The sequence below is a fragment of the Chironomus tepperi genome, unplaced genomic scaffold (assembly GCF_022539635.2).
Source record: "Chironomus tepperi strain 1889 unplaced genomic scaffold, CSIRO-AGI_Ctep_v1 contig_445, whole genome shotgun sequence".
NCBI classification, from domain to species: domain Eukaryota; kingdom Metazoa; phylum Arthropoda; class Insecta; order Diptera; family Chironomidae; genus Chironomus; species Chironomus tepperi.
Window position 1 is genome coordinate 1,874,771 of NW_027226567.1, and position 15,467 is coordinate 1,890,237.

At 30.4% G+C, this 15,467-nt stretch overlaps 1 protein-coding gene across 1 annotated transcript; it reads right to left on the minus strand.

Moving 5' to 3' along the window:
* Positions 1-261: 261 nt before the first annotated feature.
* LOC139098354 (toxin Tbo-IT2-like) lies at positions 262-8,422 on the minus strand. The gene is made up of 3 exons (XM_070650528.1): positions 8,117-8,422; positions 2,230-2,293; positions 262-2,057 (listed from the first exon to the last, which is right to left on the minus strand). Exons 1-3 carry the CDS (start codon positions 8,205-8,207, stop codon positions 1,919-1,921), a joined length of 294 nt encoding a protein of 97 aa, XP_070506629.1. The 5' UTR covers positions 8,208-8,422; the 3' UTR covers positions 262-1,918.
* Positions 8,423-15,467: the final 7,045 nt, after the last annotated feature.

The window sequence follows — 15,467 nt, forward strand, 5'->3', positions numbered from 1 at the left end:
TTATATGGTTATTTTTGGGTCATTTTTACTTCTTACCACTTTACGAATTGACTGTTCATCTTACACGTGTTGCAAAGCTTGTGTTCTGTTTTATTTGCGTGTAAATATTTTGTGAAAACAAACAAAAAGGTCAATTGCTACCCAAGATGCTGTTTGCTGTAACAAAATTTTCAGAAAATTTGAATGAAGTTTTTTTTTCATTTTATTTAATTTTTTAAAATTTTATTTAGAAAAAACATTTTGGTTTTTATTTTTGTTTTGCTCTTCTTCAGTTTTAATAATTTTTAATTTCAATATATATCTTTTATTATAAGTATTTATAATTCATTTACCATAGACATTGATAAAGTTCTGTTTTTTTGCAATTATTAATCCCATTGAATTTTAATCATCTTCAATCTTTACATATTATACGTGTGTAAACATGTAATAAGAGATTTTTTTCTGTTGCTTTATAATCAAGTCTTCTCAATTTTTCATAACATTTTCCATTAAAATACTAAATTGAGAAGACATTTTATTGTATTTTTTTGAAGCCATATCAAGAAGAATTTTTTCTATCCATTAGATTTATTTAAATACAATACATAGAATTTCATGTGATATTTTAGATTTTTCGTCTTTGAATTTCATCATCTTCAATGTTGATGACATTACAATTTGTTTGTTTTTGTTATGTTGGATATTAACGACACCTTTCCATGTAGAATATTTCTGATTATTTTTTACAATACAATAGTCAGTAAATTCAGTATTAGTGTAGTTAGATAAGAGATTATAATTATAACTTTACATGCAGTCGAAAGAACATTTTTCTCATTTTTTTTGCTTATTTAGATAACAAAAAATCTCTAAAAATAGAAATGACTGTCACATAACTGAGACATGATCTCATAAATCAACGTAAATTGTGTCCGCGAAATGTGCGAATGAAACAAAAGAAGTGATAAGAGTAACAATAATGAGAGAGGAAGTGCTCGAAGCAACAAAAAATATGAAAGAGAAGTAGAAGCTCGCCTGCATTTGATGTCTATAAAAAGTTCACAGAGGCTGTTGTAATAATGACAAAAGCATAAGCAATGAAAGGAAATTTCATTAATGAAAGTTAATGGAAAATGACTCATGGAGCATTAAAGGTGAGGAATCAAACACTTCCGTGCTTTATTTTTACTTGCATAAATTTAATTTAATTCATCATGTTTGGATGACAAAAGCAAATCTTATTAAGGTTTCATGTGTAAAGGCAAAAAGCTGGATTTCTATTTTTATGGATATAATTTCGCCTTCACACATTCGAAAGATGCGCCGACTTTCATTGTCAGAAAATTGTGGCTGGGAATATTTTGTGGCAATGAAAGTTTAGCACGTGAACATCTTATGAATACAGATGAGCTCTTCTTCATACTTAAAAAACTAATAAAAATAATAATTTATTTTAACAAATTCAAGTCGGAGTTCCGTTGAGAACACAAAATAAGTAGAAAATTTCATTAATTTTATATTTTTACAGAATATGAAAACCCTTTTCATACTTAATTTTATAATTTTAGCTGCCTCTCGTTAGTCCATTGTTAATATTGAGCGCAAGAAGGTCAAAAATCCATTAATCACTTTCCAACTTCAGTTTTTAATTAAAAAATACTTAAAATTATAAATTTATTTCACATTTTTGGATGTTTGATGTTGAAAATCATAAGAAACTGCGTCATTCGTGTTTAAATGATAAAATTTTGATGACTGGAACTGAAAATTGTTGCATATTTGCATTGTTAAAAATAGAAATTGCAAGTTTGTGTAGTCATTAAACTAAAAAGTTGCATCCAACAAGGATTATGAACATAAATCATAAAACAAATTTACAAAACAAGAAATAAAAGTCATCAAAATTGTTTATTATCGTCGTCGTCGCTTCCGCGATTTATTTTCCCCATTTCTGGAACAATCCCATTCGCTGACATCGGCAATTAGATCCCCAGAGATTACAACGGCATGAAGAATTTGCACAGCATCCGTTCGGCCGATGATCACAATTTCCCGAACGTCTGATGCATGCTCGCCTAAAAACATAAATCATGGAGGAAGAGCGTCTAATAAAAATTAGAAAATAATTTTTTGAGAAAAATTTCCACAATTTTCATCTACTTTTTCCCACACATATAAAACATTTTTCTCATAAATTTCTCTTTTCTATCTCTACGACATCAATAGTTTATACTGAAATGGACTTACTTCTCTGCTGGAGCCATTAATTCATCAAGATAGTTGTCTCCTTCTGGATAACCAAGTTCGTCATCTAAATGGAAATTAGAATTGAGACACAAATTTTATTAAGCATGAAGGCATTACGCACAACAGCATTACAAGCTGCCTTCAGCTATGACAATGAAGGAAATGAGGATTAAATTGTTTGGTCAATCGACTAAATGACTGCTTAAGATAAGATCTTATGCTTATTACTCTTGAGGCATTCTTGTCATCTTTCTCAACAGGTAGTCATCATGAATATGTGATGAGAGACACAACAAGTTAACATAAAAGTTTATGACACTGAAAGCGTTTAACAAGACTCGAAGCTATTTCCTTTCGTCTTCAAAGTCCTACTTTATGACACTGATGACACAACTGTGTGTTGGAGGTAAATACAATGTGGTTGATGCGCAATTCCTTAAAATATCCTGAATGAATGAAGTTTCGGTTTCAGACGTCATTAAATACTCAATCAACCATGAAGTTACAGTAGCGGACAAAAAGATAGGGACACCATAAAAAATTTTAACTTTTGATGATTTTTGTTACTTTTATCAACTAATCTTGACTAAATTTAGTGTTGGTTTATGTAGTTAAGCGTATTTGATGATTTTATGTCCAAAAAACCATAATTATTGGAACTTAACATAATTAATTTTTCACTTAATTTTTTAAGGCTACGACAAAATGATAGGGACAATGAATTAAAAATTATTTTCTCGGTTCTCTTTTCAAGTAGAAGCTTAACTATTTTTGGATATGAATCTATACTAGTTTAAGAGTATTTTAAGGTATGGATAGTAAACATTCATTACTTCCTCCAAGAAAAATTTGGCTTTGAAAGTTTGTAGGTTAAAATAGGGTTTATTCCTTGAAAACTCATAATAGGTTCACTTATCCTATAATCTAATAATTGATAATAATAGTGCATGAAAAGACCTTTCAAATGATATATAACATTAAATACTTTATTTAAAGATAGGTTGATATTAAATAAGAAATTCAAGATTTCCCTATCAATTTTTCAGGTATGGCACTACTTATCAGCTGCTGGTTCCTTCCTCTCTAATGGAACTAAGTTCATTGCACCTAATTTGTATTCTACAAGTCATTGCAAACATTTTGATATATAATTTATATAGCATTAATCAATTTCCATCGGGAAATATTCAGATCCATTTGTGACAATCTTAAAACTTGCTTCAAACCTCTAGTTTTCTATACAAAATGTTCATTTTATTCATCGGCCAAAGTTTCTAGACCTATAGCTTTCCTACTAGCTATTTGAAAAATACAAATTATATATCAAAATGTTTGCAATGACTTGTAGAATACAAATTAGGTGCAATGAACTTAGTTCCATTAGAGAGGAAGGAACCAGCAGCTGATAAGTAGTGCCATACCTGAAAAATTGATAGGGAAATCTTGAATTTCTTATTTAATATCAACCTATCTTTAAATAAAGTATTTAATGTTATATATCATTTGAAAGGTCTTTTCATGCACTATTATTATCAATTATTAGATTATAGGATAAGTGAACCTATTATGAGTTTTCAAGGAATAAACCCTATTTTAACCTACAAACTTTCAAAGCCAAATTTTTCTTGGAGGAAGTAATGAATGTTTACTATCCATACCTTAAAATACTCTTAAACTAGTATAGATTCATATCCAAAAATAGTTAAGCTTCTACTTGAAAAGAGAACCGAGAAAATAATTTTTAATTCATTGTCCCTATCATTTTGTCGTAGCCTTAAAAAATTAAGTGAAAAATTAATTATGTTAAGTTCCAATAATTATGGTTTTTTGGACATAAAATCATCAAATACGCTTAACTACATAAACCAACACTAAATTTAGTCAAGATTAGTTGATAAAAGTAACAAAAATCATCAAAAGTTAAAATTTTTTATGGTGTCCCTATCTTTTTGTCCGCTACTGTATTCACAATTTTCATGTGCTGGCATTTTACAGCTTCATAGTCATAGCAATATCAAGTCAAGTGGTAAAGTGTTTGTGGAATCGACATTATATTGTATGTGATTGCTTATTTGTGGACATCCTCATGTCCAATTTTAATCGATACATTGGATATGACATTTTTACATTGTCTGTGTCGCCGACTGGCCGCTTCCAATCAATTAACAATTAAACCACAGAATCTGATCGGCGATAAATTTGAACATGCTGATGACAAAATTTGATTTGAATTTATTTTTGTTTCGTAATTAATTAAATAAATGAGATTGAAATTGTTAAATGAAATTAATGAGATTTTCAAGTGATATTGTCTATGAGGCTTGAGGAATCATTTGACTGAATTAATCATACAAATCGGATTTTTATTGAAATTTTTCTCATTTTTATTTCCCATCTGAATTTGGAAGCAATTGTTGCTGCATGACTTGATGCTGTACAGCTTAATTCACAACGATTGATTCTAGTCTAAACCACAAATGTACCACATCCTAAACCGCATAAAAGTCTAATTATAAGATTGATTGGATACAAGTTTACATCATGTTAAAAAGTTTGTTTACATCCACCACTTTTCCGTTTAGTCTTCATTTAAAATTGTTTGTGACGTCGCAGGCAAGAATTAAATCTCTGGTGGAAGCATCGTGTACAAGAATTAAATATAATCCAAAGGACATGAACCATGATGTCAATAAAAATTGATTGCAGTTGAACCTGACAAGAATGATGATCCTTGCTGTAATCAATTTTTATTCACATTTGACAGTGATTTGCATGCAAAGCTACAGAGTGTCTTCCTATTTTGCATCTCCGCATATTTGTGGTGGTTCACAATCATGCAAACATGAAGCTGTTGTTCTTCATGTATGGAATTTTATTTTGATCGAGTTAAGTCAATCGAATTACGAACTGGTTATTTGTGGTTGCTGGATGTGGGATGGAATAGCTGGATACACAAAAATTCTTCAAATTCAATGTCATGTGATGGATTTTGAATGCCTTCAATTTAATGTAGTTTGTTAGATTCAAGGCTATTCTATTTTCAGTGCTTCTGAAGCCTTTAAAGCACCAAAATATGAGTTGGAATGTAAATTTGATGAAGCCTCATATTTGTGTGACAAGTCCTGCTCAGAAAAGCACATTCAACAGATATCAATTTCCGTTCCACAATTTTTATTGCAAATATTGCAGACGTACGCAAAATGGAAACTGTCAGACCATAGCATAACTTGTGATAGTTTATGTCAATATTCAATTGCTTTTAGATCATCAATATTGAATGTTTGTAATGCAAAAGTAATTCCTCAAACAAATATTTGCATGGAATCTAATTTGATTCCTCCTATAAAAGACTAAGGAAAAGCCAGTCAGTCAGTCGGTCTACAAGAATATATTGCAACATCTTTTCCAGTTCATTTCAATTTCAATTCAACAATTTAACAATAGAAGTGGAAATAAGAAGCACTACGTATCCTGTAAGTGAAATTCAATGCAGTCCAAGTAAGCATGAAACTTTAAATTGATTTTTATTCTATTAAATATCGATTCCAAAGTTATTCCTTCAAATGGAAGTCAGTCAGGAAGTTTCCTTTGAAGCACGACAAAGGAGTTGCGTCAGATTTCAACAACAATACAAGCTCGACGATGGAATCAAATTTCTGTGCTGGAAAAAGAAAAACTTTTCCTTTTCATTTTGTGTCAATTTAAGGCATCAAAAAAGCATCAACACTTTATGAGTAAATGGAAAGTTTATTGACAGAACTTCCTCTTCAAAAACCCTTTTTTGCTTGTCCTATTCTGATGAGATTCTCAATTCATCCATCGCAATTCATGTTTAATTCCATTTTGATGATATTTTTCTGCCACAGTTACAAGTGCTTCTATCAGCATAGTTAGGAAATGATATTTATGAGACATTCGGATGTTTTACAACATTTGGGAAATACTTGTGATGCAAAGAACTTTACATTCAACTTTTATTGCAGCACATGAGAGTCACAGCAATTAAGTGCAGGATAAACTTTCATAAGTCATGAATAACACCTTTGGATGTGCAGACCAAGTGTCTTTAAATTTATGTATCCCACATATGCTACTCAATTGCTTGTACATGAGATAATAATTGAAGGAAGTAAATTGTGGATGAAACTTGTGGCTTAAAATTGTCCTTATTGTATTAAATTTCAAGAGTCACCGATATAATGAACTTTAATAAACTCAATACACAGATTGAGTGATAAATTTACAGATTAATGATCGTCCATGCAATAAATTTTAATGTGAAACGTTGGGGCTCCCAAAATTTATGTGCTGTGCTTTATTAGCTTCTCTAAATAGAAATTCGATCCACAAAAAAATCTTATTAGAATGAAATTTGATATGAATTGCTGCTAAAAATAGAATTGAATTCCCAAATGCTTCACAAATTGAATCTCAAATGACATTTCTTTGCGGATATCCACCAGTAATAATAGACCATCGATATTAATTTTTCTTCCTCATCGCTCTTAATCTGTGCTTGTGAATGTGTGGAAATGAGACGCAGATTGCCCATCCATAATGTCCAAAATATTTTTTCCATCATCAATCAATCCCTGCCTTTATCAAATTGACGACTTTTGACACATTTCTTCATCATGTAAGGAAGAATCTCAGCTTTTATATTAAAAAATTGCTTGTTAATGAAATTTTCTTCTTCATTTCAATGAATTCACAATTTTAAATGAGCAAATAAGCACAAGAACATTGAAATTTAGTCAAGTATGGAAGCAAATCGCATTTGCTTTTCAATTTGTATCATTTGACATTTAAAATGTGCATTTGGAAGTGAAATTGTTCATGTAAAAGGATTGTAAAATAAAATTAGACAGATAAAAAGGATGGAAATGACGAAACAATTTTGAAATTCTCAAAAGACATCAAAATTCGAGAATCATCATCATATTTGTATATTCTATTGATTCTGTGTAAAGGAACGAAAGAAGAAACTTCCAAAGATACACAAAATAAATTCAGAAAAAAGAAACAGAAGCGAAAAATAAGACATGAATTAGGATTATGCATGAACAAAAAAAGTTCCATTCACAAAATTTCCATTGCAAATGAAATGGAAAGAATTCTCAAGGCGATGCTGAATTTTTAATAGCTTTTCACAGTCCGTAAATGTTCAAAAGAATTATTCAATTTCCAAATCCACAGACACACAATTATGCAGAAGCAACAGGTCTTAAGCCTTTCCTCCTTCTTATCCAGAATATAGTTTAACATGTTACAGTCAGTAAATTCCATTCCTTCCGCTTGCCAAATTAAGTGACATTCATAGCATTCCTTACTTCCTTCTATTTGTTTTGCATCGCATTCATTCCAACACAAACTTTTTATGCTGATTTGTTTGCATTAAAAAATATTTTTATTGTCACTCAACAATTTATTTTTTGTTGGATATACAAATAGAATCTTGTGCTGCTTTTCAAATTCCTTTTTGAGTTTGCATTAAAAACTTGAAATTTCTTCTTCCTTTCAAGCACATTTTTTGGTTATGCTCCTCACGAATTTATGGTAATTGAAAGGATTTGCTTAATTTGAATTCATAAAAAAGCACTTGCGATGCTCAGTTCCTTCATATGCACAGAATTGAGACATTAAACTACGTAGGTGTAAAAAAGAAAGTCTTAAAAAATCGACAGTAAATTATTCATACAAAAGAGAATGAATGCCGTTGGGTAAGGAAACACCTCGATGGATGAAAAAAAAATTCACTTCTGTGAACTTTCCATATGGTCGGAAAATGCCGTCGTCTTCTCACATTATAGTCACGTTATGTCAGCTTGAGTTATTTCTCATTCAGTAAATTGACCAACAATTGAGTTAATAATAACATACAACTTACCACCTAGCATTAAATCACTATCCATATATGGATTGGCTTTGACAGTCACAAGAATGAGACAGAAAAATGACAGAACTACAAAATATTTCATCGTTCCTTTCACTTTTTTTAATTTCACTTTATTTGACAAAAATTAAATTAAAAATTGTCGAAAAAATAAGAAAAAAATTTTCAGTTCCTTTTTTCACTTTTTGTTCCTTTTTTGAATATTTTTTCTGTGTCTTTAATCAACAAATCAGACAGCCAAGAATGAAAACTTTTATTTGCGTCTGATTCGAACGAGTTTGCGACGATGATTGTGAATTTCATTCAACTTTCCTTCGCTTATCATTTACATAACTTCATACCATCCAGTGAGAGAGGAATTTCCATTCCGCTCTCATTGGAAAATTCACTGTCACATGTTGAGGAAATATAAGCATAGGGAAAATGCTTTAAGAAGCTTCCTCGTGAATTTTTCATGATTCTGTTCGAAATATGCAACAGGTTCTGTATTTCTATAATCCTGTATTCCTCAGTTACACGTACAAAAACCTTAATAAATTATGAAATACGTCAAAAAATAAAAAATACTTCCTTCCATTCTTTCAAGATGCTTTTGCACCATTTCCTTCATCCTACATATTATTATTCACTTGAAAAGAACTAAAGATGTATTTCTATAGAAACATTAATAAGGCTTCGTGGTTTACTCTAATTAGTCTTGATATCCATCCTTGACAATGAGAGGTACTTTCTTCCTTATTTGCCATTTACCAACAATCATTTCTCTTACTTTTATCGTGTTAATGAGCCTCGACTTTGAAACTCATTCTCAAGTGCTTCTTTAACTTTTTATTATAATATTCAAAAGAATTTCAAGTGCGAAAGATAATGAATAATTTAATTAAACTCAAGAATAATAGCTTAAGTGTGGCTTAAAACCATAAAAGAGCAATAAAACAAAATGAAAGCAGCTTTTGCTGTATTCATGAGAACATAAACAGTAAAATATTAATTCTGTTTTGAGGAAATCAACATAAATAAACTTTAAAACAAAGAAAGAAAACTTTAATCTCGCCTTTGTGCTGAAATGAGGATGAAAAATGTGTCAAACAGTGAGAAAATAGTGAAAATTAATTTTTTTCACAACATGATAGAGGAAAATGAAAAAATTGAAAACAAAATGAATGGTGAGCTTGAAGAGCTAGTGCCAGTGGGTGTCTGTAATAAATATAAAGAAAATTTATTGCGGAATTGGAGATGAATTTGTTATTGGAAAATTACTCATTATACTTACATTAGATTTACTTGAAGTTTGTTCTGTGGTTTGAATTGTTAAATTTGCTAATACATAGGTTCGAACTTCTTAATTTACTTAATTAACTCTAATTAATTAAAATTTATTAGAAAATGATTAAAATTTGAATGTTTACACACTTTTCCCGCCAAAAATTACTATCAATTAAATTTTCAAATATTCAAAATCCGTTAAATTTTCTCTAAATTTCAATTTGATATAAATTAATAGAAAAATCAGGTATTACCAGACATTATGAAATTAAATGTTTATTCTATCTCATCAAAATGATATTCAATGACAAATATTTTCGCACAGCTTTATTAATGGCTCCTAATTAAATTATTTAGAGATTACGTAAATGTTGGATTTCCCGTCTCAAAGGTAATCAACATCATTTCTGAGAAGAAATTCATTTCTTGCTCACCTCAATTATATTTTACATAAATAAAAGATTTATTTGAAATGGCATAAAAAGGAAAGTTAATAATAAGGGATGTTAAGGGTCATAAAAGGTGCGGCATAAGACTTTTCATGAGATTTGCTCCTTTTATGAAATCACGGCTTGGGATATTATTTTTCTGGAATGATATTAAAAGTAATTCAATTTCAAAAGGTACGTTTTGTTATGTTAAGGATGAAGGAAACATGAAACTTGCCTTGTGGGTGTAAAGGCATCAACATTTTTATGAAGATGTATCGATATTGTTTGGATATGAAATGAATTTTTTTGAAAATTTTCGAGAAAAAAGCATTTGATGGATTTTCATAAAAAGCATCCATAACTTTCCTTAACCTACGCCTACACATGTGACAGAAACACTGTGAATTCATTCAACGTCCTACAATCTTGACGTCTTTTGATAAAGAAAAAAACAATCCAATGGGAATTACAACTTTTTCTTGTACATGCCGACACAGTACAGCTGACAATTTAATCTCATATGGGGCAAATGAATACTTAAACCTAAAACATGATGTTCAAATTTATATGAATGAATATATTGGGCGAATATATCATATTTCGTTGTTGGAAAAAGGGAAATATTGTTTTATGCTTCATACATGACTATTAAGTTTTTCCTCTCGATATATTAGAATGAAGTATAAATATCCAACGCCTAAGATAACTTAATTGATGATCCAATTTTCTTCAAAGAAATACAACACTTTACTTGGATGTAAGATGTAGGCTGTATGATCTGGGGGCGGACAGTATTGTTTTTGACTTATTTTTGTATCAGTTTCAAGAAGAAGTTCTAATTTAGATGGAATTTTCGCAAACTTTTGGCCTTTTAGGTTAGTTTGAAACCGTTTGCAATTTAAAATCAGTTAAAATTTGAATTTTTTGAATCCGTTAGATTTTGAATTTTTAGAATCCAGTAGAATTGGAACATTTAGAATTCATTAGACTTGCATTTTTTTAATGTGGTTGGAATCTAGTCAACAACAAAGATCATTTCTCTTACTGCCCATTCCTAGAAAATTGTCCATTATCTCCATTCTATCCTTTTAATCCAATACTTTTTTTATCCACAGAATACAATGAACATTTTCTTCCTTAACGCCATTGTTCCATGGATAAAGCATAATTGATAAAAAGACATTTTCTTGTATGTACGACAATTTAAAAGTATAATCCCTCAATTTCTCATAGTATTAAGACATCTAGGTAATGTAGACTACGCAAACATGTACCAGTTTTATATTCATCTCCATTGCTCTTTTTTCTTAAGACATAATACAATATAAACATACCTAAAATGCGATTGTATGAGATCCTTCATTGGACTGCAGATGTTTTACAGCATTATGTTGAGCATAAAGAGACAACAAGTATGAAAATGGATGTAGAATGTGACGAATTTAATTAACGGTTTTTAGACATTCAAATTTTAAAGTCCATGTAAGGTTTTTAAAACGTTACAGACGTCTGTTGTAGGGTTCTCAGTTTTGATTTTGTTTACTTTCATTAAATTTAGTAAATTAAAGATCCAGAGCAATCAATTAATTAAATTGTTATAGTTTGTGTGGATAGAAGCATTTGAACTTACAGATACATATTGAAAACTTACAGAAAACTACTTCAAATATAAAAATTATTGATTTACAACAGCAAAAACTTCCAATTCCATAGAGAAGTCATAAACAGACAGACAAGTTGAAAGCAACCGTAATTTATTCTCATTCACATTTATAAGGATCATTGAACAACGTTAAGAAGAAGAAAAGAAAAACCTTCTATGTACATATTGCAATGCTTCCCACACCAGCACTCAATTGAATGAAAAACTTGGAAAAAGAACAAAACATGCTGTGAATCATTGAAATAAATATTCTTTTATGTGGCGGATGTCTGTTAAAGTTATGAAGGTGCTTCAACGGGGTGGCTGCATCTATATATGCTATTAAGGAGTTTCCGCTGCTTTACATGCTCACTTGTTTACTTATCTAATCAACATATTTATAAAAGCATCCCATTTAGACATTAAAACTACTAATTTTATACTCCATGCGGATAATGACGTCAATTGAATAGAAGAGTATAGTCGGCTGACTCTCAAAACTTGGTATTAAGATAAGATTATAATATTGTGTGGTTGTTAATAAATATGCGATACGATGCAGTAATTGTAATGTGTACAGACAACAAATGCTAAACTCTTTGAAACTTTTCTTTAATGCCAATAGCTGAAATGAGAAACTTAAAAGTTATTTTAATGGTATTACATAACTTTCTTGATAGTTTTCGTATTGAGATTGTTGAAGCTGATAAGAAATTCAAAACTGTTTACTTCGTTCTATTCTTCCAGAGTTGATACTGCATTAAGTGTTTGTTAGGGCACTGCTGCATCAAGGTTGTTACTGTAGGACGCGATGTTGTCCTGACAGCGCTGTGATGGCTAACTTCCACTCTTTCTTATGGGGAGAAAACGGTTCGTCGCATTATGCCGCTCGATTGTGTGACAAGATATCCAGGTCTAATATTAAACAGTAGATTCCTTTTAATATGTTACCATTCTCGTGTAACAATTCTGCTTTCTCATAACAAAACTGTTGTGCTCTAAGAAAACCAACAAGATTCCATTTAAAAATAAAAGCATATCTTATTCCTTGTTATTGCCAAAGCTTACTTTTGTATTAAAAAACTATTTTTAGTATTATCCATAAGAAATACAAGCAACTGTCTCGAGTGACTTGCACTATGGAGCATTTAAGACACCTTACACCTCGTTTCTGTGTATACTGTGCTTCTTACAATTCTAGTAAATACGGAAACGACATCTATTTGGTGCTAATGAAAGCTCTTTAACTGAGTCAAAATTCATTTTGCATCGCCAACAAAATTCAAGTAAACTTTGGACGTTCTTTTGACATGAAAATCATGATACAAAATATGAAGCCTTTTCATTCTTACTCACTCATCTTCTTAGAATTTTACGTTGCTCATAATGTAAATGACATTATTAAAAACCTTTCAAGATCAAAGATTTCTTGAAGAGCATAGACCTTTTGCAGGTGAAAATTGATATGTAGGAGGTAAAAATTACTTCAAGATAATTATTTAAAAGAAAAATTGACCCTTCCACAAATGGCTGAAGCCTGTCTGTTTGAATTGTTTTTGGATTTTTGGTGTATTGCAATGCCATTAAGCAACATTATCTTTAATTTCGTTCTATCAAATTCATCTATGCATGAACAATACTGAGCGGTGACCTGGTTGCTGTACCCTTGAGAAGATCCAGAGGATTTGGAGTCCCTTGATCGTTCCGATGCATTTCTTATTTACTTTATTAGCCGCACAGATAAGTTGTGATTCTAGTTCTTTTTAGAATGGTAATCGAAGCTACCTTTATTGCTTATCATTGCTTGCGTAGTTACCAATCTTAAGTACATTTCTATATCAATCAATAGCCTCTTTCCTTGAGACTTACTCATGGTTCTTAAATGAATTTTTTAATTAATAAGTACTCTGTGACTAATTAATTTTAAGCTTAAATATCAATCAAATAATTAGCTCAATAACATTAAATGCATTACAGAAATAAGCTATTGAGCATCCTCCGCTAATTTAATTATAATTTCTTTAATTCCTTTATGACAAATTAATTCTATTTATGGCACAAAAACGCCAACATAAAAAAAGAGAAGCTATAATTAGCTTCACCATTTAATTATCACTGTCCTCATAAATGTACAGGAATTTCAATGAGTAGGAAGCATCTCATAATGTTTTATCGCCTTTTTGTCTCTTCCATCATTTTTCCCACAGTAGGCTTTTGATTGAGCAACAAAAAAAAATTAAATTAAATTGCATTGTCTGTCACTTTTGGCTTCTTCCCGTCTTGTTTTCTTCGTATTAAAATTAATTGTTTTGAAAGACGGTCGAAGTAACTTCGACAGTGGATGGGAAGTAAAGTTTTAATAAAGATTAAGTGTTCTTTTTGTTCTGAATTTTATCGATACCTTTTGGCAATTTCCACTCACCGCTGAATAACTGCCTTATTGTTTATACAACGTTAAACATTTTTTTTCTCATTTTGAAAGGGTTTTTGTGTATGGAAGTTGTGGTTTTATGATGATAACGGCATATTTAGGGGTGAGCGATCAAAGGGACCATTTTGTCATTAGAATTGAATAATTATTCTTCAATTTTTGATTACAAAACACTTTGATGATATAATTATGAATTCAAATGAAGGTATTTCACAATGTAAACATGAATTTCATTAGTCTGCTCAAAAAAATATGTAAATGATTTCAATGATATAGTGATAATTACTGAAAATGTTGTGAAATTTAGATAAGAGTTGATTTTGAAGTGTTATACGTGGATTTTTTAGTTCAAAATTACTAAATTCTAAGAAAATTGATGAAATTTTGGTCAGAATTTCGAATATTTGAGTCAATAACTCTTGCGACAAAAGGCAATCCGAATAGTACAAATCCAAAGTTCAACCCAAAGACGGCATCACTAACTTAGAATCCGATTCGATTTGAATCTATTTGACCGACATCAAGCCAGATTAAAGACGGTCTGCTGTTGAACTTTCAATTGATTAATCGAATTCTGCCATCCAGGCAACAACAATAACATCCCTTATTATTCAAAAATCAGTTCTAATGCCAATGGACTTTCTAAATGTCAATTCTTCATCCTTTTAATAAAAACTTTACACCAAAACAATAATTAATTAAAGATTCCTAATTCATGCCAGAGCTCAACCTCAAGTCTACATTACCCAATTCAGACTAGCGTCATTTCAAATATTGGTCGTTATTATTTGAATGAAAAAACGGGGATGAAAACTATATTTTTAAAAAATAAATGACCGTTGAAAATTTTTAAGTTCAAAAAATACGTTACAAACAAAAAATCAATATTTATTCAAATTCTGATGCATGTAACTGTTTTCTTTCAAATGAGCAATGATATCAATGATCATTTGAGTCTTAACTTCATGGAATTTCATGAAAAAAACTGATAATTTTTAAAAAATATTTTTCGTTGTTTACATTTATGTCAACGGTAAAATATTTTTTGAATTTTCGCAATCAATTTCGAATATTTTCGAACTAATTTCGAATTTTTTCGAAATGAAATGACGCAAGTCTGACCCAATTCTTCATCCAGCTGACGGCAGTTTGGAAAGCTTTGTTGTTCTTAATATTGAAATGATCTAAAATGTAAACACAAGAAAAAGTTTTTCGACCTTTTTTTTAAACAAAAAAGTATGATTGAAATGATGGGATTCCATTACGTCTTCAAGAAGCGTCGGAGCGTAATTGATAATGCTTGGGTTATCATTTTGTGTTTGGAAGGTGTGCAAAAGGTTGATGTTGACCTGAGATGAATAATTCTTTAAGTATTTTGACTAAACATTTTAATCAAAGTAGTCGGGAGCTTGATGAATTTTTAAAGAAAAGCTGTATTAAGCTGCAGTTAGAGAATGTCATAGAATGCCATGAATTTGAAGAATTTTCCACAACATTTGTTCATAATTGCCACTCAGATCAAGGTTCATTGAATAGGAAACCGATGGAAATCACCAGGCTGTCCTGTTATCAATC

What these genes read in the sequence shown, in the direction of transcription:
- LOC139098354 (XM_070650528.1), bottom strand. Translation starts at nt 8,207, where the DNA reads ATGAAATATTTTGTAGTTCTGTCATTTTTCTGTCTCATTCTTGTGACT. An exon ending in TAGTGATTTAATGCTAGGTG is followed by an intron (nt 2,294 to 8,116) that starts GTAAGTTGTATG and finishes ATTTCCATTTAG; the next exon opens with ATGACGAACTTGGTTATCCA. An exon ending in TTAATGGCTCCAGCAGAGAA is followed by an intron (nt 2,058 to 2,229) that starts GTAAGTCCATTT and finishes TTATGTTTTTAG; the next exon opens with GCGAGCATGCATCAGACGTT.